Source organism: Seriola dumerili, unplaced genomic scaffold, assembly GCF_002260705.1.
Source record: "Seriola dumerili isolate Sdu_G_001 unplaced genomic scaffold, Sdu_1.0 BDQW01000337.1, whole genome shotgun sequence".
Classification (NCBI taxonomy): Eukaryota; Metazoa; Chordata; class Actinopteri; order Carangiformes; family Carangidae; genus Seriola; species Seriola dumerili.
The window spans coordinates 1414976-1439923 of NW_019174592.1; the positions used below are offsets into that span (position 1 = coordinate 1414976).

At 43.6% G+C, this 24948-nt stretch overlaps 1 protein-coding gene across 1 annotated transcript; it reads right to left on the reverse strand.

The window, feature by feature from the left end:
- Nucleotides 1–1206: 1206 nt before the first annotated feature.
- Nucleotides 1207–23424, reverse strand: LOC111232864 (gap junction delta-2 protein-like). Its single transcript, XM_022760538.1, has 2 exons — nucleotides 23345–23424; nucleotides 1207–2127 (listed from the first exon to the last, which is right to left on the reverse strand). Exons 1-2 carry the CDS (start codon nucleotides 23413–23415, stop codon nucleotides 1278–1280), a joined length of 921 nt encoding a protein of 306 aa, XP_022616259.1. The 5' UTR covers nucleotides 23416–23424; the 3' UTR covers nucleotides 1207–1277.
- Nucleotides 23425–24948: the final 1524 nt, after the last annotated feature.

Consider the following 24948-nt stretch of genomic DNA (forward strand, 5'->3'; position numbering starts at 1 on the left):
ATAACTCATGGTGATATATTTTATAAAATTTGTTTAAAGTTGTAATAAAGTGAACTGTTCCCCTCCTCCACAAGCTCCCGTTCTCCTCCTCCTTTCTTTCCATCCCTCCTTCGTCTCTCAGCACGCTGGAATGCTAGACGGAGAGAAGTTTGGTTTGTGCTTTCAGAGACACTGACGTCTGCACGCTGTTTGTTCATTTGTTCGTAAGTTCCTCTCCAAAGTTTACGTAGCGAGAGTGCAGCGAGGGTCATTACTGTCATCCAAAGCCCCAGGGGTCTATATAGCTGCCAACCATGGAGCGGAGAGAGCGAGAGAAAGGGGGAGAGGAAAGAAAAAAAGTGTTTATGGTTCTCGCTGTGTTTGTGTTAAAATCATCTTTCGCCAAGAGACAAAACATAAACATCGTCAGTCTTCTTCTCTTGGTTTCGGCTCGTGACAACGTTCCAGCAGAGGTGAGGCTGACACTAATCAGAGGCAGCTCTGTCTGTCTTGGCTTCGGTGTATCTTGAGTCTCCGGCGAGGAGAGGAAGCGAAAGAAAAACGTTTCCTCTTTTCTCTCCCTCCTCAGTTGTTTCATACGTTTTCCCGGAGTGTGATATCTCCCTCCTACTCTTCCTCACTCGCAAACTTCGGCTTCATTCTCTAGAGTCTGTCACGGCTTTGACAGTTCTTCCGTTCCTCTTTTAATGATGTTGCCGCTCATCCTCCCTGTCCCACCCCCCTATCCTGTCCCCCTTTTTCATTGAAGCTGACACAGTCCAGAAGAGAATCACCATGGGATGCTTCAAACACCGTCGTCGTCCTCCAATATCCCCCAAGAACACAAAACAGCCTCTCATCTGCTCCCCTCTCTCTTCTCCTCCTCTTCTTCTCATCTTCTAGTCCTGCCCTCTCCAGCCCCTTGAGGATTTAATTCCTCCCAGTAAAAGAAACGAGGGGCAGAGAAGGTAATTAATAAAAAAAAGACAAAAGTATAAAATGGCAGTTGGAATATCTCCCCATGAGACCAGAAATCATCGTTTGTCTGCAGAAGATAACTTTTTCTCCTCTTTTATTCTTTGTAATTTTCTTCTTCTTCTGCTGTCTCTTGACTTACAAAGTCACAGAGCTGGAGATTTGGTCTTTTTTTTTTTTTTACATTCTGTTTCATTCCATCATCACAGAGGAGAGGTCATCTTGTTTGACCTCCTACCATCTTTATTAAATTAAAATCATAATTAATTCATTCTCTCTCTTGCACATTCATCCCACTCCTCCTCTTCTTCTTCTCTTCACGGTCAGACGTAGGCTGATTCGCTGGACTGTGTGCGTCCCAGGTTGGGCGGCTGTGACAAATGGGCCATGTCCTTCTTCCTGATCTCACAGATAGACTTCCTGCGGGCCTGGACGCCCCTGATGGCGGCCTTGATCTTGCGCCAGCCCAGATGGTTAAGCTCGGCCAGGTTGAGCACCACGCAGATGCCGCTCACCGCAAACATGAACACCAGGAAAACCGTTTTTTCCGTGGGCCGGGACACGTAGCACTCCACCTCCTTGAGACATGGGTAGCGGTCGCACTCGAAGATCCCAGGCACGCTGAAGCCGTAAAGGAAGTATTGACCCGCCAAGAAGCCAATCTCCAGTGCGTTTCTGAACACCACCTGAATGATGTAAAAGCGGGAGATCCCTTCTTGCCGGCGAACCTTAGAGCTCTTCCCGTGGGTCAGGCCCCGTGGGGCGTTGGGGATCTCCTTCACCTCCAGGCAGTCAGGCTCTTCCTTCCCTCCTCCGCCATCGCCGCCATGTTGAACTAGAATTCCATTGATGTTGCGGAGCTTTCGGGCTCCTTCCCTTCCCCCGTAGTCCCTCTCCATTATGGGATAGAGAAAGGAGTAGCGCCGGTCCCTCTGCTTGGCCGACTGATGCACGGAGTAGGTGATGAAGCAGAGGCTGGGCGTACACACCAGTATGATCTGGAAAACCCAGTAGCGGATGTGGGAAATGGGGAAGGCTTTGTCATAGCAGGCCTGGTTGCAGCCTGGCTGCAGAGTGTTACAGATGAACATGGTCTGCTCATCCTCATACACCGTCTCCCCCACGATGGCCACGATCAGGATACGGAAGATTACCACCACTGTCAGCAGGATCCTAAAGGACAAAGAGAGATAAATGGGGGTTAATACAGTCAGAGACGTGCAGTAATCTGATGTCCTTCCAGGTTCTACGAATGTGCTGAGGACAAGTGCAGGAAAGCAGGAAAAACGGATAACAGATAAGAGAGCCGGTAAAGGAGGAATGTAAATATACAGATACAGAATGAAGATTTTCAATCTAGAATTTTGTATAATCAGCTCTGAAGTGAAAAAAAAACAGTATGCTGTGTTAAGAATACCTAGTTCACACCATCATTTAACAGAACGAGCCACAGTCTGGCTTGCTAACGTGTTAGTTGTTTGCCCATTTCAAGAAGACGCACATGAATTGCCCTGTAACTTTCTGGTATGAATGGTCCTTAATAATGAGATTGTCAACAACATTACTGATACATTTATCTTCCACCTATCCATTATTCTTATGAGAAAGCATCAAATCTTTCAAAAAAAAAGGAGTAATTATGAGTAATGATTAGGTAAGAAGGGAACTGGACATGACCACGTGCCTTCAAAACATAAAAACGACAAGAGAATTAGGAGGGAAATTCAGGAGAAATCTGATAAAGGAGACGAAGTGTGGATGGAAAAAATAAGAATCCAGGTCGAGGGGAGGGTTTGAAACTGAAATCACAGCAGGGAGTTTCAGAAAGGAGATTTGAAACCCTTAATCAGAGAGAGATGTGAGGGAGACGTCACAGAGGCAGAGGTAAAAGAGGGGAAAAACTACTAATGATGGACCACTGTTAGGTCACTGTTCCTCCTGATAAGAACCAGAGAAGAAGAGTGCTGTACTCCAACTTCCATTTATCAGCCAAAGTAAACACTCCAAAAGAAGGACAGTTATGAGTGGAGCCTTGAAGTGTCGTCAGAGCTCGTAACTCACAGGCTGTTATCTGTAATTCAAGAAGCAGTTTGTGTGTGTGTGTGTGTGTGTGTGTGTGTGTGTGTGTGTGTGTGCTTTGTCAGGGTGTTTACAGGTAGAGAGACGTGAAATGACACGACTCCTTGTCTAATTTTAGTGCCTTCTGCATCATTAGCCCAAGTTAGCATGGCAACCTCAGTTTAGACTCACTTTAGTTGGAGCTGCACACATCCAAACACCCGCAGACAGTCATACAGAGTAACCGCTCGGCTGTTGACTTTGTTATAAACAATGCATGCATGGACGCTGTCTGCTTTCTCTGCCCTAGCAACAGGTATGACTGAGGTCAGCCCCCTCTGCAGATTAGGTGCTATTTCTGTGAGCGTTGTGGTGAGATAGAGAGATTATTTTTGCTGAAATTGGGTTCACTTCAATTCACTCTGTGCGCGTGTGTGCATGTTATGTGGGTCTATCCAAGCATGGGCTTACATGGTCTGACTTGGCATATCGGTACACTTAGTGTGTCCGTGTGCTTCGTGATGTTAAGACACACACAGCAGATGGACCTCAGGTTTCTGTTCCTCTCTCGCAGACATCTCGCTCTCTTTGTTCTTTTCTTACTTTATTCATCCCTCATTTATTTTTCAGAACTGAGAGCAGGCAAAGCACTTCAGACAGCAAGCTTTTTGCTTTTCGCAGTCTCTGCAAGCCTGTTGTCGTTCTCACACTGTAATCTGTGACTAAACTCAGTCTGGAACAAGGTTGCAGAGACTGCAGACGCAGGCCTGAGCATCGCTGTTAATCTGTTGATTGATTGCTGCCTCGTAGTTCAGTCACGCAGATAGGAGGGAGTTAAGACCGAGTTCTGCATAAGATCAACACTCACTAATCACCACCATTTGTACTAATGATAATCCCATAAATAATGGTATGATAAATCACTGTCATTACTTCATGTGAACCGAGACTACACGCCATTACAGTCGCCCATCAAAACCTGACCTCATTACATTTATCATGGATTTATGGGTTTTGTGTGCATACAAGTCAATAGATGGTGACATATAAAAATGGTTCTGGAGGCAGCACTGGTGGGCAATACAGTATGAAGTGCAGGAAGAGCGATTCATTCCTGAGAAAAGGTCACTGTGCATAACACACTCCATTTAAATTTAAAGAGATAAAGCTCCACGGATACACCATAAGTGCCTGTCAGACTTTAAAAGTAAACTGTAAGTTAACCAATTGTATGCGATGGTGTCATGTTTGGGAGGTATTGTTGGGACGCCATTCCTTAAACATTAATTCAACTGTTAAAGATTTATGCTTTTATTTTTTATTTATTTGGAGCATTCAAATAAACTTATTTGGAGCATTCACATTGACAAGTACGGCAACATACAGTGAACTATGAAAAAGAGGAGGTAACACCAACATATTTTCAAGTTTGTGAAAACGGTGACCAAGGAAGGAGGACACGTCGTTGGTTGCTGATGGCGGCCTAATTTCCATGTCACATGACACAGGAGGCACACACAGTAAAGTAAAACGTTCATTTTAAAGTCAAATGAACAAAGCAGCCAACAGGCGGGCGGCATGTGTGGTCACAGTCCAGCGTTTGATTTCGGGATTTGGGTCGTAATTCACGCACTATGGCTGAAGTATCCGATTTGAGACACAGCAACAGTGTCTGACTATAGTTTTTACAATAGTGTCAACATAGCTACACAAAGGCAGAGGGCACACATCTTATTAAAATAGGGGAGCACTGGATTATTTTGTGATTTCATGGTGTATTTTTATTATTTCAGAAGATAAATTGCTGGATAATGATAGTAATGGAAATTAAAGAGTTTGCTGGTAGGATTATTTAGCAATATAAAAACGTCAAACATCACTTTTAGTCTCAGTCCCTCACTGATAAGACTGATAAACAGTTATACAGGGACATTTTCTCTTGCAGCCTTAGTAGACAGCATTTCATTTCAAATCCCACCTTCACCTCGTTCCTCCTTTTCACGTACAACTTTCCCTCAGGATAAGTCTGGATTTATTAGATAACATCAACAAGAGATGGTAGCTGTCACTTGAATTTACCTCGGGCCAATCCACAGTATTTCATAGAAAGAGTCATATTTGTGTACAGGCAGTAGCTATAGAGCTATTACATCAAACTCAAAAAGAAGATCCATTCGTCTGGACACCATTGTGACCGGACGTCAGATCCAAGGGGGGAGGCCCCTTCTACTGCACCTTAGACGTTGCCAGATAATCATTAGATGGCATTTGGCTGTGTGAAGGGTAATCTACCAATCGCACAGTGGCTTTGCCAGTCTTGTGTGGCGCAGATGTGAAGTCAAAGGGCAGAGTTAATCCTTTCCACAGTCTGACGGCGTGCAGTTCACATGTACCTCTCATCAAAACAGCAGGTCACTAGTGATGACCTCCAAAATGAAAAATAAAAGACTTATTGCCAATCCGCCCACCTGTGATCAGCTGGCATGTAGAGAGAGGAAGGAAGGAAGGAAGGGGGGGGAAGAGGGGGGAGGGAGAAAAAGATAAATGCAAAAAAAAAATGAAAATGGTTTTGCCCTTGTAGTGACTCCATTAAGGAGCTTAGTGAGCAGAGAATTCACAATACCAGAGTGAGGGAGTATTGCACTAAATGTCCGCACGTGTGCACGCACACACACACGCACGCACGCACGCACGCACGCACGCACGCACACTTGTGCACATATCCACACATCCACACAGTACATATCCACATCCAGACAGCGAGTGGAGACTCTTTAAAACTGACTGAGCACTGAAAGAAGACATCAAATTGCTGTTTAAGATGAATTAGTTCCAGACAGGGATAAAAAGATTATAAAGTCACCAAAAAAAAAAAAAAAAAAAAAAACCCAGTGTGGCTCGGACATCTTCTCCTTAAATTAAAAGAGAAACCTGCCAGTGCTGGGACAGAGTGCAAGAGATGGGGGGTGGGGGGGGGTGTAGTAAAGAAAACCAGCAATGAAGGAAAATCTCATCATAGAGAATGAATTATATAATAGCTTCCACACGCAACCCACTGCTGTAATCTGTGGCTGGGCCAAGGGAGGATTCTTGCATTAGATTTTTTTTTTTTTTTTGTTAATGCCATCAAATAGCTTTAGATTATCGTACCCCACACAGCATCCCCCACCTGTTTTTTCTCTCCTCTCTAGAACATCTTTTTTTCTTTTATTTTTTCTTTCTCCCTGGGCTCTCTGGGCCCCCCACCCTCCTCCCACCCTCCTCCCACCCCCGTCAGGAATAATCTCCAGATTGTGTCCGTAGTTTTCTATGAAGATCCTGGTTTCTCTGCGAACGGTCACATGAGGCATTTGAACTGCCGGTGCATTCAATCTAATGCCCTCTCTCCCTGCTGCCGAACCCTTGTGGCGGCCACATTCACCAAATTCTGCCAAACCATCTGCACTACATTTGTGTTACTGCTCAACTGATTTGTTAATTGATTCACCAGTCAACAGAAAAAGAAGAAAACATAATTGAAAAAATGTCCATTTGCTGGTGGCAGCTTCTCAAATGTTTGGACTGTTGGCTGGACAAAATAATACATTTGCATGAAAATCATCCACATGGCAGACATATTAGCGCATATCTCAACACAATCACACCTTCTGTTCCAAACAGACAGTGTTTGTTGTTTCCTTTAACAAACATGTTGCCTGTGCCATCACACAGGCGGCGGTGATTATGCAAAAACATTATGCCAACACAATCCCAAAACGCCTCTTCTCCTCCGGCAATTGTGTGTCCCCCGACCCACCGTCTTCCTCTCGTGCTCTTCCTCATTATCTGAACGTGGATATCGTGCACTAAGGGGGGGCGTTTGTCATGTTCAAAGCTCTCATCACGGATGTGAAGTTAATTGTCAAAAATGAAATATGTGCAGTAACGTGGAAAAAAATGATCATACTTTCTGCATCTGTTGCAACAGATCCAGCTCACTCACACACACACACACACACACACACACACAACGCTGTTGCTGCCCCAGTGATCTGCATTATTCAACTTCCAGAGAAATTTAAATGCCATGCGCGGCGAGGCTCTGTTGATATTACTGTCGTCCTCCCTTGAATTTAAATGTCAATCTCTTTTAATGAAACCTTGAACACTGCTTACACCGTGATCAGAGAGGATGATCGGAATAAAAATAGAAGCAGAGGTGAGGCGGGACGTAGCTCAATGGGTAGAGCTGGAGTTCAGGTTTAGGGGGTTCGTGAGGCAAAGCATATGACAACATACACACTTGCGTTGTAAGGTGAGTTGTGGCCAAGAGAAAGTGCACAGTGTGTCGTTCATCACGGAGATGTGGATAGAGACAAGTGCGGTGTTTAATTTGGAGATGGACTAGAAAAAGCAAAATAATTCAGGAATTCATTGCGGATGACAGAAGAAGAATTTAAACCAGGAAAAGGAAAAATGTGTGAGGATAATGAGGAAGAGGATGGAATAATTGGCCGAGGGATCGATAAGAAGCGTAAGTTTTGGACAGATGTGGCAGTGGCAATAAAAAAATAAAAGAAGAGGGAAGAAGAAGAACAGCTTTGGTTCCTTCACCCAGAAACCCAACACAACCCCCCCCCCCTCCTCTTTTCCCTTCCTCTCATCTCTCCTCGCTCGCTTCATTCCCCCTGCTAGTTACCACGGCAACAGGCGAGGGGCAGAAAACGAAGGGGGAGAGAGAGAGAGAGAGAGAGAGAGATAGAAGTGTGCCGATCAGCAGCTAAGTCAACTACAGAACAGCATATTTTCTTGTGAGGAGGAGGGCAGCACCCGTTAGAGTGCGGCTTAGGTGCTTGAAGCTGCTATACTTTATTTTTAAAAACCTAAAAAAAGAAAAAGTTCACCGAAAACAGCAAATTATGCCTGCGAGGCACACTAAATTATGCAGCTGTGAAGAAGTTACTTAGAACATAATTTAGTGAGGAAAATTAGGACGTATTGGCCCCATTTTAGAGAAAAGAAACTCTGGCTCTGCTGTTGTTTTAAATCCACTGAGAAGAAAGATGAAGAGAATAGGCTCAGAAACCTTTTTAATATATGGACACAAAGTCTCAACATTTAATTTTTGATTCTAACAAAATAGCTAAAATTATTAGAATTAATTTTTCTGGGTTGGAATCGTCAATAATAATCGATAAGTAAAAAAGGCAGCTCCCAGCTCTGCCTCTACGGGCTGACGAGTCTGTTAGCTGCTCTGGACTCTGGTGTAAACAAGCCAATGTTATGGCTGACCTGCTAATCCTTTTCAGAGGCTCACCTTTAGCCTCCATCAATACTGCTTTACTCTGCACCTACTCCTTTCCCCCATGTTCCACACTTTCATCCCTGCTGCTGCCGCTGCTCTGTTTCTTCTCTTACTGACATCTCCATCTTACGTCCAAGTTCATGTCTCTGAAATATTCACCAATCGGCCTCCTATATCTTGTGTCCTCTGTTTCACAACCTCAGATATGTACGCCGCTCACCCAATAATTTAACTGAATCGCCATTTCACTCCAAGTGAAGGGGTCTTGAACCAGGCTAGCATCTCACTGCGCTTACACACCAAGTGTATTTTCTCAATATGAAGGTTAGATGGGCAACGCAAAGAGATGAAATTAATACTAATGTTTGCTAGAGCAGTCATTTGAGGCAAAATCACCAGTAGCTTATAACATTTTAGCTGCTGGCTTTGTTTCAGCTAGCTAGCATAATTATCCAAGCATATCCTAATAGCTGTTCGGACCCAGGCTAGTTAGCATGCTAGAGTAAGTCGATATCATTATTATCAATAAAATGATAAAATGCAAAATATGCTAACTTAAACAGTGTTCAATGAGCCTGTGCTAAGAGAATCTGAGAAACATGCCGACTTATATTTTCTTCATGAGCGACATCTTGCGGCACAGAACCTCATACCAACAGTGTCTCGATGATTACATTATTTCAGTATGTAGGTACAAAAGAAAGTCGCAGTTAGCAGCACACTTTCTTTAACCAAGTTTCCTTAAACAAGTAGTCTGCAGATTTGAACGTGTCTGTATGAATATGAATTGTCAAGGTCGTATTTACCAGATTTGAATGGTACTGACGTTCAGGCGATAGGTGATATTTTTGCCGGTGATGACAAACGGCTTGTTTTGTTGTTTAGGTATAAAGTCTCGCTACAAATAAAAAACCCAAAGGAAAAAAAAAAGAAAACAATGACTTAATAGTGTGTAGCAAAATCTGGAGTAATGTTTTGTCATCTGTGTTAGAGGTGGTTTAGGAAAATCCCTCCTCACTCTGTCCAGCTCTCTGTTTACTCCAACCTTTATCCCGCCTCTTTATTTCTTTTCTTTTTTTCTCCTCCTAATGTTTTGACTTCCTGTCTTAACAGCGCCAGTTGGTAACCCAAATACAACGTACCAGTATCTCTGACAAATCTAATCCTGTCACATCAAATACGGACAGACACCTCTCATACACACTCTCTCTCTCTCTCGTTCTCTCTCCCTCTCTCTCTGTTCCTTTGCCAAGGTTTATCAATAGCTAGTAGTTCACAGTGGGTCACCTGGCACTAGGCTGTATGCAACCTCACACACACACAAACACACAAACACACACACACACACACACACACACACACACACACACAGAAGGGATGTTCCGGTGCTTCAGGCCAGTGACAGAAGGAGTGAGGGGGCTGCACTCTCCCCTGCTGATGGACCTTTATCCTGCATGACCACCTACCTCCAAACACACACACACACACACACACACACACACACACACACACACACACACACACACACACACACACACACACACACACACACACACACACGACCGATATCACAAACATATATGCACTGTGTACTTGCACTACATTACACAGAAACAGTGATTTCTCTCTGCTCATGCGGGATAAGGTTACCTCTCCATACACATGTGCAAACACACATTTTAATCAGACACACACACACACACACACACACACACACACACACTCCCAGCTGTTGCAGGGCGTCACAAAGCCGATTGTGTCTGACATTGCCGGGTGTTAGTTCCATCCTCTCTGGAGAAGATGAAGATGAATTTCTGCCATACCAACCAGTAATAATGGTCTCATCATTGTCTCGTCTGGGAGCCTTTGATCGCCAATCAGGTGGCGTCAGGTTCAGTTTGGTTCAGTTCAGGTAAATCAGAGACATTATGTAACACTGCAGCTTCTTTGGATGAATATTCAAAAGTAATACATCCAAAGCAAATATTCTAATAATACCAGGATCATACATTTTAGATGTGTAGAGTCCACATACTGCACTTAAGTACAATTTTTGAGGTTGTTTTCTTTACTTGAGTATTTCATTTTTGTTACTTTATACTTCTAATCCGCTGCATTTCAGAGGGGAAAATCATACTTTTTTACTCCATTTTATTTATTTAACTGTAAAGTCAGTCTTATTTTTCAGATTTTACATTAAAAAAATATGTTTATAAAATAAAATGAAAATGTTATTATTTGCCTTACTTTACAAATGTGATACTGCCTTACAATGCTGACTATGAGTGTACACGTGCAGGTTTGCAGCTACCTATTCATCTATTCATACACTCTATGAAGAGTGTATCTTTCTGTTGGAGACGGTTCTCTATTCATTATGATATACTGTAGTCTCAGTGTAATCCTGGGTCTGTAAGCTGCTAAAATGGAAATCTAATAATAGTATATTCTAATACTGTTCACTTATCCATCCATCTCTCTGTCTCTCCATCTATCTCTTCCTCTCTCTCTCTCTCCCTCTCTCACACACACACACACACACAGACAAAGGTATTTAAGTGGTGTGGTGATGAATGAGAACTGACTCTGGCTCTGGCTCTGGAGATAAATTGAAGATCATAGCTCACAGACACACATAAATGTCCGGTGTATTTTTGTGTAATTTTACTAATCAGTATAATGAAATGATACATATCAATCAATACAAATCAAGGTTGTTGTTTTTTTTGATTTGCATGAACAGATTGATTCAAAGATGGGTTTATGAGTATCTGATTTTCATACCACAGGTACATGAGTGCACCGTACACGAGGGTCTCCATGTCGATAATAACTACAGCAGTTACCTTGGCAACAGATTAAAGCAGTCATGTAAGGGTTAAATAGGAGCCCAGACATTAAAAATAGACTTTCTAAAATCTACTCGTTCACAACGGATCAATGGCAAGAAGGAACAGAAGAGACACGAGTGGTCACCGTGGCAACAGACCAACCAGCGGGATGGCATCGGTTTTTTGGGTAGGTTGTAAGGTCGGGATGGAGGGGTGAGGCGTGAGCAGGAGAAAGAGCAGCAGGAGTGAGGAAGGGAGTGAATGCGTGGGCGGGAAAGGAGGGAGGGGGAGGGAGCGGAGGGGGGGGGGGGGGGGGGGGGGGGGGGGGGGGGGGGTCAACGGAGGGAAATACAGACAGAGAGAGAGAGAGAGAGGGAGAGACAGAAATGATGGGCGTAATCCGGATTAAATCGGTGGGTTTTGGACAATCCCGAGTTAGGGCTGCTGCGTCCATGCCAACATCCCACCCACCGCGGCTCTCTCGTGCCAAGCCCCAACCCAAATCAGCAGCTCTGGCACATGCAGGGAGCCTCCATGACACACAATCAGACAGCACATGGCTGCACAGGGAACATCCCAAACACTCTCAATCGATGAAAAATGCTCTTATACCTAAGACATCTGCCACAATGGAAATCACTGATGATTGAAAAATAAGGCAGTTTACTTTTTGCATGAACGCATGTCTCATGTCCAGAGTGACTATCAGAATTATTTACACTGACATCTTAATTTCTTCTTTTTGTATTTACAACTTTTAAAACTGAACCGACAGTAAACATCACATTTCATCTTCATTCATTTTGTTTTTTTGTTTTCGTAGGACTGTTAATATTGAAAGGGTGTGAACTGATTTAGGATCGGTAGGAAATTATAGCAGTGGATGACGCATTCATAATGAAATGGGATTCATTACTATAGTGACATCTTCGCATACAACAGAAGTTACAGAGGTCCCAGCCTGTGGATTTGAGAGTATACCACTTACCACTCCACTGTGTCCTGACCTGCTGCTACAGTAGCTGCTAATGCACCATTAGCTCGAGAGTAACTGTCCAAACAATCTGATTTAAATAACATATTTCACATGACTGAACATTTCTGCACACTTCTCTTGCTCATTGTCCATTTTCTACACTTAAGGGGTGATACATTTGAGATCCAAAATTCATTCTTGGTGATGGAAACAGCAATTGGCAAAACACTTTTTCTAAGTGCTATATAACATGTTGGCAAAACGTAATCACACAATCTTCCTCAGCAGATGGAGTTGCCCACTTGTCAAGGAATCGTTCTGTAAATGCTCAAGTTTCCAGTTTTTCAGAGCACTTTAAAAAGAGTCTACGTAACTCTTGCTGGAGTCGTTACTGCTGCCAGAGGCAATTACCACAAAATGGTGTATGCTAAAATGTGGCATAACAGCAGCACAAGCAGAGATTCGTTTTTAAGTCATTAGCTAACATTATCTACTATAAATTGAGCCTCAGTGTGTTTTATTGCTTTTGAATTCCACATTGAAGTTGTAAGAGAAATAATTTGTTATTTCTTCTTTTAGGGTCAGGGGTTCGTCGCTGAACAAGCAAAGATTTCTCATAATGTTGTATTTTTTGGAGCTTATCCACTTCGAGGAACATTTGGACATATACAGCAGATATTATGTAGATTACACAAATGTCCTTTAGATTAGGTTTTAATTTAGTATCGTCTTAATAATCATAATTAACCTTCCTCACTGTCGTGCCTTTTGTATTTGGTCTCTAAAAGGAAGCTGGTCTTGATACCTTTGGGATCGAACGACTGGAACTTGATGCTGGCCTTTAACGGCCACCTCGGTCCAGGGCTCGGACTCTGTAGGCGTCCCACTATGAAACATATATTTAGTTTTCCTTTAAAATTAAAATCTAATTCCCTAAACTTAACTACCTTGTTGGAATTCAGACGTTGTATGAAGAACATCGGACCCTGAGCTCCCACGTAGTATTTACCGTCTGAAAGCACTTTTATCCGACGCTCTATCTCTACTCTCCGCCATCTGATGTGATATGAATACAGCCTCATTTTCCCAAAAGGTCACACTGCTGCCTGTTGGGAGATACAGCCTCCTCCAGTAAATAGCAGCCGAGTCCTGCTGCTGTCATTCTACAGGTTGTGGAGGCTAAATTTATCTGTTTCACATCACAGCACTGTCTACCAAGTAGTTTTTTTAATAATTGGCCATGAGAGCGGTGTGAATGTAACATATTGCCGAGAGTCAAATGCACTCCTTGCAGCTTGACTTCACTGCTTAATTGAAGAATCTGCGAATGGGATCGTGTGTGTGTGTGTGTGTGTGTGTGTGTGTGTGTGTGTGTGTGTGTGTGTGTGTGTGTGTGTGTGTGTTGTGAGGTGTGAATGAATTGCCACATTCTGTCTGTTTGCTCATATAATCAGCTGCAAACTCGGGGACTGTGACAGTTTTGGCGGTACGTGTGCGTGTCTACGTGAATGATTCTTGCCCCTGAGTAACGAGTAAATATAGCAACCACGCTGCAAGTTCGCTTACGCACATGTTTGTATATTTGGATGACCATCTGGTTGTGAGTGTGTGTGAGTGTGCACACATGTGAGGGGGCAGTGAATCAGATGTCTTTTTTACAGTATGTCAGTCCTGGCGGAGATGGTGTGTGTTTCAGCGATGTGCAAGGTGTTTGACTGGTGTGCACTCGTGATTTTTTTATTCATGTCGAGTCAATCACAAAGTGCAGGAGTTGATACTGCCTCTGCACAAACACACACACACACACACACACACACACACACACACACACACACACTCAAGCATGCTCAAAGCGATGAGTGCACTGTCGTCTAAGTGACTCTTACACTTGTTCATTAGAGACGTCAGTAAAGTGTGGCGATGCAGCCAATGACGGGCGTAGAGGTGGGGACGAGGAGAATAAATCAATGGCAGATGATTGTCTCTTCATCTTCAAAGAGTGATAGGGAGTGAGATAAAGCGTGGAGGTACAGTGAAAGAGAGTGAGAGAGAGATGCATGGAGATGATTCCCACATAGGAATGCTGTTAGTCATGTGTAATAAAAGCAGATTGTGTAAATAAGACAATGATCTCGCAGCCACAGGCTGAACTAGGAAAACTTCAAAAGATGCAGCGTTGCTTTGTACCAAACAAAGATCAAAGTTAGTTATCTTTTTTAACTTTATCCCTAATAATTAATGTAGTTTTATGATGCAAAACAAAAAAATCGCTACTGTAAGTTAATTAAAATCATAATCCTTAAGATTTTAATGAAATCTGAGCCCATTCTTGATACTAATGGCCGACATTTACAAAGCCATTCAGTGTATTTACATTCAGTTTATAGTAGGTTTTATTAGTAGTGGCACATTCCTGTGTATTATTAATACTCTGAGTTATCACTTATACATTTATAACTGTTAATGCTCATGTGTACCTTTCAGGTTACTTATTCATGTACCCACATTTATACAACAATCTCCATCCACACGGCCGTTTTAGCTCCATATCAGAAACGATCTCCATCCACACTATCACACCGGAAAACGCATATCACAGGACCATTCACGTACACTCGGTACGTGTGTGCCAGTGTGAACAGGAAGTAGATTGTCTACCCTGCAGTTGGTGAGTTGCAGAAAACACTACTAATGAGAAGAGCGACTGTGGGCGTCTCCGTCATCGTTTTCAAAAAGTCTCCGCTTCTGCCCGTCCAGACAACAGTGCAACCCGGGAGTTTTCAAACTAAAACAGGGCCAGCAGCGTTTTCAAAAGTCTCTGATTTACGGGCTCTGGTGTAGTGTGGACGCCAGGCAAAAACGTTGCAAAAAGAGATGTGTTTTAAAACTAAAATGCAGTAGTGTGAGTGAAGCTGGGTATGTTGCTGTCCATGCCATGTTGGTGTTAATTAAACATCTATTCAAAGACACAAACTGCATCACCCCCAGCTGAAAGTGACTGGAGAAAACTAACCCATTACAAATTCATGGTTACATTACTTGATATTACGTCACCTGCTTTAATAGGCTTCATAAGAACTGGAAACTTCCTCCAATATTTTTTTATAACTAATACTTCATTAAAATAAAATGTAACAGCCAGCATACTCACTCCGACCGGTTTTCCCACCTACATGATTTACAGCTCATGTCAGCGAGATCTTGCAGAGGATGTAAAACTCGCCTGAGATAAATAATTCATCACATCACTGTTACCGTCGTGTGGTCATGCAGATGAGAGCAGGGACTGCTCTTCATGTTGCCGTGTTCTAGTATTGATTTTCTGACAAGACGGTGTAGATCTCAGCAGGTGATTTTTTTTTTTTTTTCAGTCAATGTCAGATCTGACAACAGGTCCCTGAAAGCACCGGCAGGGAAGAGTTTTGAAACTGGATCCTGCGTTCAACTGCATTTCCACTTTACTATAACTGACTTATACGAAAAAAGTGAAGCGACTGAACGATCGCAGACAATTCACAACAAGATTTAGCTGTCTGCGAGAAACGAGACTGGTGACTGCCTGGAAGCATGGAAAAACTAATAAATCAGTTTAAAAAGCTGTGTACAAATAAACACTAATAGTACCACTGGAGTGAAATTAAGCCAACCATAATTTCATTTTTTACAGCAATCATTCCAGGGTATCCCAGTGCAATGTACCACTGCTACATTGATGTTTTAAAAGGAAAACATCCTTTATAAATGAAGATGAGGTGTTTTTTTTATTTTTTATTTGCAGGGTTGCTCTCCTGTGTTTGTGTGTGTGAGGTAATGTCCGGGTTAAACTAGCCCCCCAGTATCATCCTAACACTGACCTGCTCTGTCCTCCAGCGAGGTGCTAACGCTAAACCTATAAGCCTTGCTGAGTCACCCTGCCAGAGACAGCTTCCCCCCCGAGGCCCTGCAAGGTGAAATCTGTCTGAACTCTGACCTCTTCGCCTGCTCTAATCCATTCATCCCTCTCTCTCTCTCTCTCGCTCTCTCTCTCTTCTCTATGACCATCCATGTTATTGTGTTCTGGTTAGGCACTAGCATTTCCATCAATGTACACCATTATGTAGATGGTCAAATTGGAGTAAGATTAAGAATGAGGATTGAGGTTCATCTTCTAATATAACATCTGATGAGCACGCGCACACACACACACACACACACACACGCGCGCGCACACGCTTGCAATAGGAGATGGATTACTCCATCAGCATGTGAACGCCACATCAACCCTGACCTCAGCGTGTGTGAAGTGAGAGGATGAAGAGAAGCAGAATAAGAAGCTGAGATGCAGAGAGGATGGCTGGAAGTGGGTGTGGTGTGTAAGGAGAAAGAAATGAGACCACAAGCCATATAATTATGTGCAATTGCTCTCTCTTTCTCCCCCAGCTACAACTCCGCTTCTCCAGCAGTCCCCGTGGAGCCTGGTTGTAGTGCTCCAGTCATGAAAGGCTACAAGCAGCTACAGAGCGGCTCTTCTCCTGCATCCGGGGCTCATTTGTATCTTTAGTAGCACAGCTGGAGCAGATCAGTTCCACTATCTGTACTGACATGAACGTTAATGCACACTCGCGAGGCACATAAACCTATCTTTTGCTTCTTTTGATTATTTTTGCCAGATGGCGTTCGGCTTTATCAGCAGGTGGATTTTGTTCTAAAAAGTTAGAGATTACATGCATCCACCTCCCACTGGTGATTCATATTGTCCCTATGGAACATGTGAGAGCGTTTTAATAACCAGCTTCTTATGGCAGCGCGGCGAAGGTGCTGACATTACAGCCGACAGCATCCCAGGGGTCATTACATATGGATGGAAGAAGTGTGAAAGCAGAGACAGGGTGGGATATGGAGTGAATAGACGTCGGGGGCCTTTCTTGGCCTTGTGTAAGTGTCTCTTTTTAAGTATCTCTCTGGGGAATCTGCCTCCAGTGAGAAGCTATCTATCTCTCTTTCTTATTTTCTCCTCTCTTCCATGCAATATAGCGCACATTCGCTAGATAAGCCACACACTACACAAAATCATCTATCACCTCCACGAGGGTTGTGAACACACCACAGGGATTTGCTAAATAAAATCACGATGATCTAAAGGTCATGTGACGACAGAGCTGTAACCTGTCAACAAACACAGGCACACTGAGTCACGTGTAAACATACAGCACTCACTAATAAATATTGGTTTTAGCTTTGTGTGTGTGTTGCACTGCACTGAAAGAGTGAATGGCACGCACACACACACACACACACACACACACACACACACACACACACACACGCACACACACACACACACACACACACACACACACACACACACACACACGCACACACACACACACACACACACACACACACGCCTAGACAGATGAGCCGAGCTCCTGAGTGACAACACTCATTTGACTCAGGGGAACCATGCTGAGGAGTCATGCTAAGCGAGCTGGCCGACGTTAAGAAGGAATAGTAGAGCTTTGGTATAAGAACACACCCAAACTCGCTCCCGATCGCCTCCTGTAAAGTGTACACGTGCAGAGGCGTGCTGAGACACAAGCCAACCTTAAACCTTCTCTTCTACCAACTGCTCCACATCAACTGCGACCACAAGGATTGCATTTAAGCTACCAAGCTTAAAGGCCTCAGCGTGCTTCAGCGTGTTTGTCGGACCGTGTAAGAGCGTCTGAAACCAGCTTCCTGCTGGCGGATATCGGAGAGGGCTGCATCCGGCCTAAAAAAGAGTCAATCCAACAATACTGCACTTTTTGCACAGATGTGAATAGGTGCAAAAACAGGCACAGTTTGAATATAACTTATCAGCCGTCACTTTTCATGTGCACAATCGAGGGAAACACCATAAATCTGGATGGGTGAAAACAGAGACGTTTGGAAACGATGGTGTAGACACCCACGGTCGCTCCCTGATTGGGTCTTATCAGCCTCGATTACAGGTGGCTTAAGCAACATGGATAACGAGTTACAAGCGTTACTGACCTTGTTGTTTTTGCTAGCAGTTGTTGAGGAGTTACATTCTGCATTGCAACACTGCAGCTGTATTTGCTTTTCCTCGTTCCTAGTATTTTTTTTTTTGCAACTAATTAACTGCAGAGTAGACAATCTGCTTCGTGTTTACACCGGGTCGCGTTTGCCCAGTGTACGTGATTGCTCAGGTGTGTACGCGTTTTCGGGTGTGCGAGTCTGGATGGAGATGGTTTTCATTAGAAAACACTGTTTTAAAATGAAAACGTAGTGGTGTGGACATAATGTTAGACACCATCGGATGTGATGGAACCAAACGTTGTGCAACCTAGTTCAATTGAATCATACTGTGGCCTTTACTGGCTCAAATCTTAGACAATATATTTTTCTGGAAATTCCATTTGAAAGAAGGACGGTTGTATTATATTCAAGACTAAACATTTACACATTCACAACCTCAGATATTCTTTCCAAGTGGCAAGAATACTTTTACGGAGAGGGCTGTATTATGGTTTGCTTGTAACCTCACAGTTGCTCGGCTAATGAGTTTCTTCAAGTCTGTTTTTCTGGTACAGAGGAAATAAATTCTCGACAAGTGAAAAAGACTCCCGACGTCTTTACTACAGAGAGAGAATTATATGTTAAGCAGCCCAAAAAATCAGCAGTGTCCCAAATGTCCTAACGAGTATCAAAAAGACAAAAAGGCAGATGCTAACAGCAGGAGAAACCTTTGACTGTTTTTGAGGAGACTGTGTGACTGATAAACAGACAACAAAAATGTGGGATTTATACTTTTCTGTTAAAAGGATTTAAATGTTTTACTTTTAGAAGAAAAGAAGCTGAAAAGACGAGGACTGTCGTCTTTGATTTCTGCTCCTCAAGAGTCACTGTAACTTATTGTCCTCGAGGTGTTTAACCTCCGGTATTCTCATTGAGAAAGACACTGCAAGAATATTTGCTCTCCTAATTACTATCAAGGTTTATTTTAACGGGCAAAAAAGTCAATGAGGTACTTACAGCTTTAATCACTCACTTAACATTCCAGTTGCTGCAACCCGTGAGCCTATGTGTACTGCAAATGGACAGGTCTAAAGACCGTTTCATTAAGTGCCCTGTCTTCTATCAAGCTCCACTTCCTATTCCATTATTGGAGATCAATATCAGGGGTAAAGGAGGATGGATTTGCATGTTTAGCAGTCCCACTCCAACCAATGGCAGCTCACAAGTAGGACTGCAGCCAATGGGAGTGGGCCCACAGAGACAGCATGAGTGATGTGTTGACAGTAGTTAGGTAGAGAGTGTTTCATCAGGGTTTATCCTCAGAGACTGTGTGTACCAACAGGCACAGCTACCCCACAGTCCATCAGTTGGTCCCGGGGAAATCAATTTACACCTGGCCCACTCCCTGTAATGGCAGGAATAAATCACAGGTAGCAGGTGAATACACAGAGACGCACACACACACACACACTCGTAGAGAGGACCAAAACCCATCCAAGCACGTGATATGCCCAGAAAGTACAACAAAGTTCATGTTTTACACACAGTCTGAGTATTTATGCACACACACACACACACACACACACACACACACACACACACACACACACACACACACACACACACACACACACACACACACCCTGACTGTAGAAGGGAATCTCTAGAGCCGTCTGTAATCTTACATAAACAACAAGTGTTATATTCCCCCTAATGTGTGTGTGACTCATGTATGACAAACCGACTCAGGCCTGCAGGCTGTTGTCATGGCGGTCTCATGAGAGCACACGTTGGCATCGCCTCAGGGACAGCCAACCTGTCCTGTCCAACGCTTTCTCTCACTGGACGGCACCTGCTCCGACCAATGAGACGAGCGAAATCACAGCGGATGGGACCAATAGGTTTTAGGATTGAGGGAGTATTAGCGTGCATTTATAAAAATTCATGTCAGCAGTGATGGCCCAGATTAGATGGTTTTGAGCTGTAGAAAAGCCAGATGTAGGGAAGGCACTTTGCTGTGGGAACGTACAGACTGTCACACAGAAACTAAAGCTATAAATGACTGACTGGCGCTTTTCAGTTTCAAGTTATTAGGAGCACTTCCGGTTAACAAAATTTAAGAGGTAAATAAACACCATGAATAATGTCCTGCTGTTGTTTATTCATATTTTCTCATTGGACAAAGATGGTAAAATGTTCTATTAGTGAATGAAACAAGCAAAAACAGCCCTTAAGATTTCCAATAAACAGACACATGCAAACTTACGTATGTAGTGTCATGGAAACCACAAAATTAACTCTCTTGGTCAATTTAGTAACACTCTCCCAAAGAAAGGACAGCCTATATTGAACCAATCGGTCAATTGGACACTCAATCAATCTGCAAATCCATTCAGTCTGTGGCTGTGGAAATGAGAGTCAAGGCCAAAAGAGTCCCTCTTACAACTTAACCACCAACACTTTTGCTGTACAAGTTCACGTTGGGTGAAATTAAGCTGCACTTGAGCGCTTTAAGCTAAATGTTAGCATGCTAACATGACAATGCTAAAGTGCTGATGTTTAGCAATGTTTACCATGTTGTAGTTAATCTTGGTAGCATGCTAACAAATGCTAATTAGCACTTACCACAAAAAGAAAAAAACGGGATTCATTAATGAAAAGCTGGGTGGATGAACTCCTGGTGATATAATGTGCATGTCATTTAAGAATTGTGTCCATTTCTATGGTTTTAATTTATTTTCAACACTTTGTTGTTCTCGATTACTCATCTAATGTATTTGGTTCATTCATTCTGATCCACTTTGCTTTGTCGTCCTTTAATCCCGTCCGGCTGTTGTTGCATATGGTGTCCCTGCAAATGTTTCACTATAAAAGCCCTGGTAAGAAATGGAGAGTTTCTGTCCTCTGAAATGCTGGAAAGCTTTTTCATTTGATATGTTTACAGGAAAGTGTTGAGTTTTTATTGCCAGAGTAATGAAATCACTTTAACAGGGCAAACGGAAGCGGATCAAAACAAGGTTTTTAACCAAAATATGATGAATTATACTCATCAATCAGAGGCCCCAGTCACTATCTGAGGAAATACAGTAGCTGAGGCTTATTTTTATTTTCCATGCAGATATTTGGTGGTTAAGAGAAGTGTCTAAAATACTATTAAATCTTGAATCAAGTATGTGAAAAATTTTTAATTTGCCCTTGTTGTATAGACATTCAGCTGCTCACTAGATCCTACAGAGTTCAAGGCAGTGATTATCCACCTGTCGATATAACCCTGATCTCTGAACTTCCTGTACACATAAAAACTTCTTTTATACTGTTACAAAAAAATGCACAACTCAACTTTTCTCAGAAATATATTATGCACAGTTCTACAACTCACTTTGGAAACATTTCAAAAGCTGTAATTCTTTGGTTGACTGAAACTAAAAGTGTGTACATTACAGAATCTAAAATATTGCTGTGAGTGATTCTGGATAAGGGAAGCCAAATATATCGAGACTAAACAAATGCAAGTGAAACTGTGCAGGCCGCTGGACATCCTGCGTGTAAATTTTGATACCGTGAAAAAAGTTTTTGGCCGGTTCCTGCCGTCATCTGAACATTTCAACTGTCTGGACAACGGATATAATCTGCACGAAGAAGATCTGAGGCTTTTTGCCGCCGGGTGTCCTGGTTGCCCTGCCTAGGTCATGACATGCAGCACCATCTCGTGACGAGACAGTCCTCTTGGCTTCCTACCAACACCCTGCAGACTGAGGCCATGTGTCTGCTCGCCTGTCTGTGAATAACCGCTCCTCGCTGCCTTCGTCTTCACAGTCTTTATTACTCTTTCTCCTTCATCTGCTTCCTGTCTCTCACATCTCTCACTCTGTTGATACTGCTCCTCTCCTCTCTACTACTGCAACCAAACTGTTTTGCGTTTTCCTTGATGGCTTTGTTGATTTTAATTTTTCTTTCCATGTCTTTTCTTTCTTGTTGTTGCTGAGACCCTGAAGCCAGTATGACTAGTCCAGTCAATGAGAGACACTGCACTTCCAGTGTCTCATGAATGAGGGGAAGCAAACACTGACCGATCATTCATCATAATACCAAAGCAAACAGCTCTAACTAACCATTCAACCGACGGACTGCTCTGAGAGCAAGGCTCGAAATCATTTCAGTTTCTCGGCACGACAAAAATTCACGCTCAGAGCTTTGTCAGCAGAAGAAGACTCATCCTTTGCCAAAAGAGAGAACGTCTCTACAGATCATTTATTTCATAAACTGCCTGACATTTATTCACTCAATAATTCAAGAGTACTACTTGCGCGAGTGAGTCAGTAGCTTTAGGGGATTGGTTTAAACTGCTAATTCAGATAGTCTCTAATGAACCCATGCGGAATCTGTGGTCTTCAGTCATGTCCCAAGAAAACCCCAGACCCAAGATATGTTCTTTCCTAGATGTAAAATCATGTCTAATACCATCTCCAGAGCTGATGTGCGTCTGTGGCTAAAACGCTCATGAATAATTGCTCCTTCTGCAGCCGATGAGGATGAGTTATTCAAACTAAAATACAAGACCTCTTAGCATGCAGGAAAATGCATAAATCATAGCTGCCGTGACCTTGCACTGGTGACTAGTTTTTTAGGTTGTGAAATGACTTCATACTTGACAGAAAGAGAAGGATAAGAGAGAAAGGAGGGAAAGAGGAAATTGTGGGAAAGCTCAAATGAGGCACACGTGTAATGTGATGGCTTCTGAAGCAGACTTGATGGTAAAGTGGGAAGAAAAACAGAGGGAGAATGAAGAAATGAGCACAGAGAGGCACAGCAGGAAACTGTTAATGGAGACATCGTGGATTTTTAAGGTGAGATATCCTCACACTGCTCTGGATCCTCTGATGTCCAAAGCTTCTGTGTGGGCTTACAGCGTCCCCCCTGGTTGCCTAACCCTCCCATCATGTCACTCAGAGGGATTAAAGAAGCTAAAGCCCCCCTCGCCCTGCCATCAACCACTTTGGACCAGGAATGAAGTGACTGGAAGCAGGGGAAGGATTCATATTCTGCATGCATGCTACACATGCGTTGGTACTCTCTTATTTTTAATACTGTATGTTTGCTGGGACATACATGAAGATACATGCACACATGATAGAACCAGGCAAGAACAGTTTGTTCTTACATGCCGGTTACAATTCAAACGCCTGTGCAAGCTTCAGTCTAACAACCACAGACACACACCTCACTCTTACAAGAACTCACCTTCCGATCATAGTAGAGTGCTGCTGCACGGCGGCCTCCAGGAGGCGCTCTAGGATGGTCCATTCCCCCATGGTTGTTGGAGTTAGGTGGCATCCACTGGGCACAGGAAATCAGGGCCGACCCCACTGCTGGTGGGCTTCCCAGTTAGCAGGAGCACCGGTGTTGGTTTGAACGTCTCTTTTTCTGAGTCAACAAGTCCACTTGTTGAGTTGAGATGAGGTAGGGAGCGGTTTCAGGTTTCAGGTGGCTAGTTCGGTGTAAAAGAAGGAACCGTGAAGAAAATCAGTGACGCTTCCTCGTGAGCTCCCTTTATTCTTTTTCGTCGCTGTCCCCAAAACACACACACGCTTGTGCCCTTAACTGCACCTGAGATGGTTGGACTGAAGCTTTTATGTGCTAGCTGCACACACAAACACACACTCTTGCGTGTCTGTGTGTGTGTGTGTGTGTGTGTGTGTGTAATTCTCCGTCCGTGCACCTGCTCACGTGAGTGTGTCTTCCCACTTTCCTCCTTGTTTCCCTCCTCTAGGTGCACCTGACCCTGTTTACCTCCTGAACAGCTGGTCGGTCATATGTTCTCACACTAACACACACACACACCTGGTCGAACACACACACAGAGACTCTATCTACTACTGAATTTCGAGGAGCAGCCGTAGTTTGTGCAGACATCCATCACTCGCACAGTAACACTCAGCCCTCACACGCTGGGTCTTTGACAGCATCTTGTAGTAACACTGGCCGGGCTCAGGTCCATACACTCATGTGAGCCTGAGTAACCAGGGATCTCTGCTTGTCCTCCGTCCTCTGCATTTCTTCCTCTCTCCCTCTGTATCTGTCCTCTCTATTTTTCAAGGGATTCCTTCTCCTCCTCTCTGTTGCTCCTCTCCTCTCCTGGTTTGTTTCAGGCAGCACTGGAGAGAAGCATTACACTGCCTCCTCCTCCACTGTCTCCTTCCCTCTGCTCAAAACCATGCAAGAGTCGTTGGTCTCCTCCTCGTCCTCACCGCCTCCCTGTCTCTGTGCGTTTCTCTCAGCGTGGTTTACGAGAGGCAGCTCTCCTTTCTTCTCTTCCCTTCATCTTGTTTTTTCCTTCTCTCTCTCTCTCTCTCTCTCTCTGTGTTTGCACCCTCCACCTGCCTCCGTCTCTCTCTCTGAGCCAGTAGGCAGCAAGACCGAGCGTGTGTCTAGAGGATTAGAGAGAGGAATCATTTCTCTGCTCCTCCCCCCTCTCGCTCCCTCTCACTCACTCTCCCATCACTGTGTTTATCCCCCCTCCCTCATCATCTCTCGCTGCTCCACCACCGACAACACACCACGCAAACCATTTCCACTTCTGTCTCACAGTGCACATTGCTTGTGATTTTGTCTTCCAGCCATGTTTTTAATCATCTTGCCTCTTGATGTCTTGTGTGCATTGTTACCTACTGTAACTGCGAGGATGATCTCCGCTGTTTACACACACACACAAACACACACACACATATACATGCAGAGACATGGGAGGCAGTGCCATGCTGAGGCTATGCAAGGATACTGAGCCGACACAGGGAAAGTGTGTGACAGAGTGAGAATGTGATGGAATCATAGTGTGTGTATGTGTG